This window comes from Emys orbicularis, chromosome 5 (assembly GCF_028017835.1).
Source record: "Emys orbicularis isolate rEmyOrb1 chromosome 5, rEmyOrb1.hap1, whole genome shotgun sequence".
NCBI classification, from domain to species: Eukaryota; Metazoa; Chordata; order Testudines; family Emydidae; genus Emys; species Emys orbicularis.
This window is the reverse complement of record NC_088687.1, coordinates 138,398,663-138,402,842: the sequence shown is the minus strand read 5'-3', so window position 1 is coordinate 138,402,842 and position 4,180 is coordinate 138,398,663. Positions and strand designations below refer to the sequence as shown.

Sequence of the window (4,180 nt, the reverse complement as noted above, 5' to 3'; positions counted from 1 at the left end):
TTGGTAGAATTGCTGTATTGTGAACACACTGCAGAGGGCCAGAGGCAGAGGTGATATGTTAAAGCAGCCTCGACAAAAAGGAGAAAGGAAACAGGAGGAAGTTAAGAAACAAGCTGGGAAACTCAAAGCGAACTCTTCTCTCTATTGGTATTGTTAGGATGTGTAATCCTACGTATGTTGCGTCCATCCTCATTTATCTAGCGGCATTTATCGGCATGATTGGCAACCTCACTGTTGTCTTTGCCTTCGTCAGTAATGCTGTCCGGCACAGAGCCCTTCTACCCTTGGACAGAATCATCGTCAACATGGCCCTGGTGAACCTCTTACTCTGCTGCTACCAGGTAATCCCTGGGCTCATCTTCTTTGTCAGCGCCAAGGCTTTCGGCAAGCTGAGCTGTAGGATCCTCCTCTACACTTACCACACGCTGAGGCTGATCAGCATCTGGTCAGTGGAGAATTTAAGCTTCCTTCACCTGATCAAGATCCGAAGACCTAACCACCGCTGGTCAAAATTCGTCTACAGGCACCAGGGGCAGTATGTAAATAGCGTCCTTGTGGGATGTTGGATCTTTACCATCGTTTTCCATATCCCTTACCTTCAACACGACGGAACAGCGGAGAAGAAGACTAACAAGACCATAGAGTATCTGGCCATTACAACCTGCTTAAGCTACACAGGGACTTTCATCATGAAGTTCACCACCTACGCATCAGTCAGTTTGGACCTCATCTTCATTGTCCTTGTGATTGCCTTAAATGGCTTCACCATCGACCTGCTCTGCAAGCACCGGAGAAAAGTCAGGGCCACGTGGACCACCGACAGCAGCTGGAACAAGCACACAGCCCAAGCCACAAAAATCTTGCTCTCGTTGCTGTCCATATATGTGGTTTGCTGGATCTCCAATGACATGGTCTGGATTGCCATCATTTCTGGGTTGATCGAAAGCGATTTTGAAAACAGCGTCCTCAATGGTGTCTATGGAATTCTGTCCTCCATATATTACTCCGCTAGCTCCTACATTGTGGTGTTTGGCTACAGAAAGGTCAGAGAATACCTGGCTGAAGCCTGCTGGTGCCTGAAATGTGAGAAGCCCACAGTCATTCAGAGCATGGAGCTGTAGCCTGGATGTGGTATGAACCAGCTGCTGGCTCCTGCATCCTCCAGAACATAAACATAGTTCTGCAACCATGGCTTTCTTTGGACCTTTACAATAGCCCTCGGACCAGCCTTCTGAAATCCTGCCTTGGATATTGCTTGAAATTCAGAAGGTTCCCATTTGCTTTCCCCGCCCCCCACCTTTATAGCAATCTTCATACTGAAGCAGTGTCAAGCAGGGTAGGGAACTATTCAGATAACAGGCCTAATAGACACTACACAATGGATACAGCAAGGAGATCTGCCGCAGAAAACACCCAGCAGAAAGCGTATTTCAAAAGGCAAGCGGCAGGTAAACATTTGCCTTCAGTCAGCTGAAAGCAAATGGAAATACTCCAATCTTTACCAACCCACAGTGGCATTGATTTGAAACAAAAGACTGAGTGCACACATGACCCTGAGCGTTCAGGTGTTTGATGTTCATTATCTTTTACAGCTGCAAAGGTGGCAGGGGGAGAAAGTATTGTTTTTTAATATTGTCACTGTCACCGAAGCAGTCTCTTTTCTGCAATAGATCATTGAAACAACAAATGCTCGCTGATGTTCCAAGCAGTCTCCGTGTACATGTTTAGCAAATGAAATAATTAAGGAAACTGGGAAAATTAACTGAAGAATTCTCTTCTAAACAGGTTCTTATACTGTGCGTATCAATGTAGTATCCTGAGCACCTTCTAGTATTGCATTAAGCAACATGACTAACATCTGTTATGTTTGTTCTCTCATCCTCTCCCCAGATGGAGAAACGTGTGCAGTTGAGTGTCTTGTTTTGGTAGGGGTTTCTTTTTGAATGGGTGGAGAGTTTTGGGGGGTAGATTTTAAGTGGGAGTTGTTTTTATAAAGATACCTGTTGCTCTGTATTTATGTTAGAGAAGGCAGGTGAAAGCAATGCGCCTTGCACTTGGTGGTGAAGTCTATGATGGTCCTTAGTTTCTGGGGGAGTTTGTTCCATGGTCTCAGATTGGCCCCCGGGAAAGCTGTGTCTCCTGCACAGACGAACTTGACTTTTATTGTACAGAGCTTCATTGTGTCAGAGTAGTGGAGCTGTCAACCACGGTCTTCATCCCGGAGCTTTCGGGTACGTCTACACTACAATTACACACCCATGGCTGGCCCGTGTCAGCCGACTCGCGCTTGTGCGGTCTAGACGTTCAGACTCAGCCTGGAGCCCAGGCTCTGAGAACATCCCCCCTCATGGGGTCCCAGAGCCCAGGCTCCACTCCGAGCCCAAACATCTACGCTGCAGTTTTACAGTGCCGCAGCACAAGTCCCATTAGCCCAAGTCAGTGACACGGGCCAGTGCAGATGTTTAATTCTAGTGAAGATATACCCTAAGTGCAGGCCATGGAGCACCTTGAAGATAAGTGAACCTGGTATCAGATGATGCTTTACACTTGAGAAAGCTAGTGTGCAAACTAGTACAATTTTTTTGTTTCCCCAAAGAGTATAAAACGTGAAATTGAATCAAGTGTATTTTGTGCTTTTCTTCATTTCATGCTCACTACATACGGACTAGAACCTTAAATCCAAACCCTCACTCCCTTTCGCGCTCCAGATCTAATCCTGGCCCTGATGTTTTATATCTGAGATGGATCCCAAACTGGAAGGGGCCTGTTTTCTGTATGTGTTTAGTCATGGTCCAAAATGGCTCAAATCTCCTGAGAAGAGGGGAATGTGTGGGGTTTCCTTCATTCAAATCCTTTCTAAAGACACCCTTCTCCCATGGTGTACCCAAGAAGAGAGTCAATATACAATCACAAAATAAAAATGCACAGCTGAGTGATATACTCACCTCTGAGATTAGTGGTGCATCCTGTCTGCTCAGTGTCTGTCTAGATCAGTGTTTTTCAACCTTTTTTTGGGCAAAGGCACACTTGTTTCATGAAAAAAATCACGAGGCACACCACCATTAGAAAATGTTAAAAAATTTAACTCTGTGCCTATATTGACTATATATAAAGTAATTCTCTTGAATAGGAATCAAATAAACACAAAGAAAGTATTTTATAATTACTTTATTATGAAATAGTAAGTAAACAGAAATATGAAAAATTATAAAATACTTTATTCAGTGTGCAACCTGGGCCTGTTTGGCTGAACACAAAGCTGATATTCTGGCTGGAATCGAAGAAAGACACACACGTAGCTCTTCGTCAACAGCTCTCAGTCTCTCTCTGTATTTAGTTTTTATAGCAATCATGCTTGAAAAGCTCATCTCACACAGATATGTAGTGGAAAATGGGAGCAATGTCAAAATAGCTTTGTTTGCCAGAAGGGGGAAGTCCTTGGCAGTATCCAACCAAAAACTGTCCAAAGGTAGATCAGCAAATCTTAGCTTGAAACCACGATTTTGTCTCAGTTCAGTTAGTTCCTCCTGCTCCTGTAAAGTCATGTCCTTTCCACCAACTGATGCTGAGCTATAAGGGTCCCTAACCCAGTCAAGGCATTCAGTGGAGACTGAAGAGAAATAAAATGACAACTTCTCCTCGAGAGTTTTTAAATGTTTAACTATTATCTCACACAGTGCAGCAGTGTGAACACCTTGCCATTGCTTGGTGAGTGTGAACATTTCAAGATTGCCACTTTCCACGTGTTGATGCCAGAGTTGCACCTTTGAACGGAATCCATTTATTTTATCTGTACTTGTAAGCAGGTTTTCATTTCGGCCTTGCATTCGTGTGTTCAGTTCATTCAGATGATGAAATATATCTGCCAGGTATGCCAGCCTTGCACACCACTCATCACTTGCAAGCAGCTTTGCGTAATCTGACCTCTCATTTGTCAGAAAGACATTCAAGCATGGTTTAATATTTTTTTCCCACGGCACACCAGGCAACATCTCGCGGCACACTAGTGTGCCGCGGAACAGTGGTTGAAAAACACTGGTCTAGATTATGTGAGACTGCGCATGTATTTTTGTCTGAACAATTCTCGTCTCTTCATAAATAATCAAATCATAATGATAATCAGCTGATCTCTCAAGATTTCTGCCCATTTGAGGCCAAACTCGAACAGCTCACGAGCTCA

The 4,180-nt window shown here is 44.2% G+C and overlaps 1 protein-coding gene across 1 annotated transcript; it reads left to right on the top strand.

Annotated features, from left to right (window-relative positions):
• Positions 1-215: 215 nt before the first annotated feature.
• On the top strand, positions 216-1,121 carry LOC135879700 (vomeronasal type-1 receptor A14-like). Its single transcript, XM_065405749.1, has one exon. The coding sequence runs from the start codon at positions 216-218 to the stop codon at positions 1,119-1,121; it is 906 nt and encodes a 301-aa protein (XP_065261821.1).
• The last annotated feature ends 3,059 nt before the right edge of the window (positions 1,122-4,180 follow it).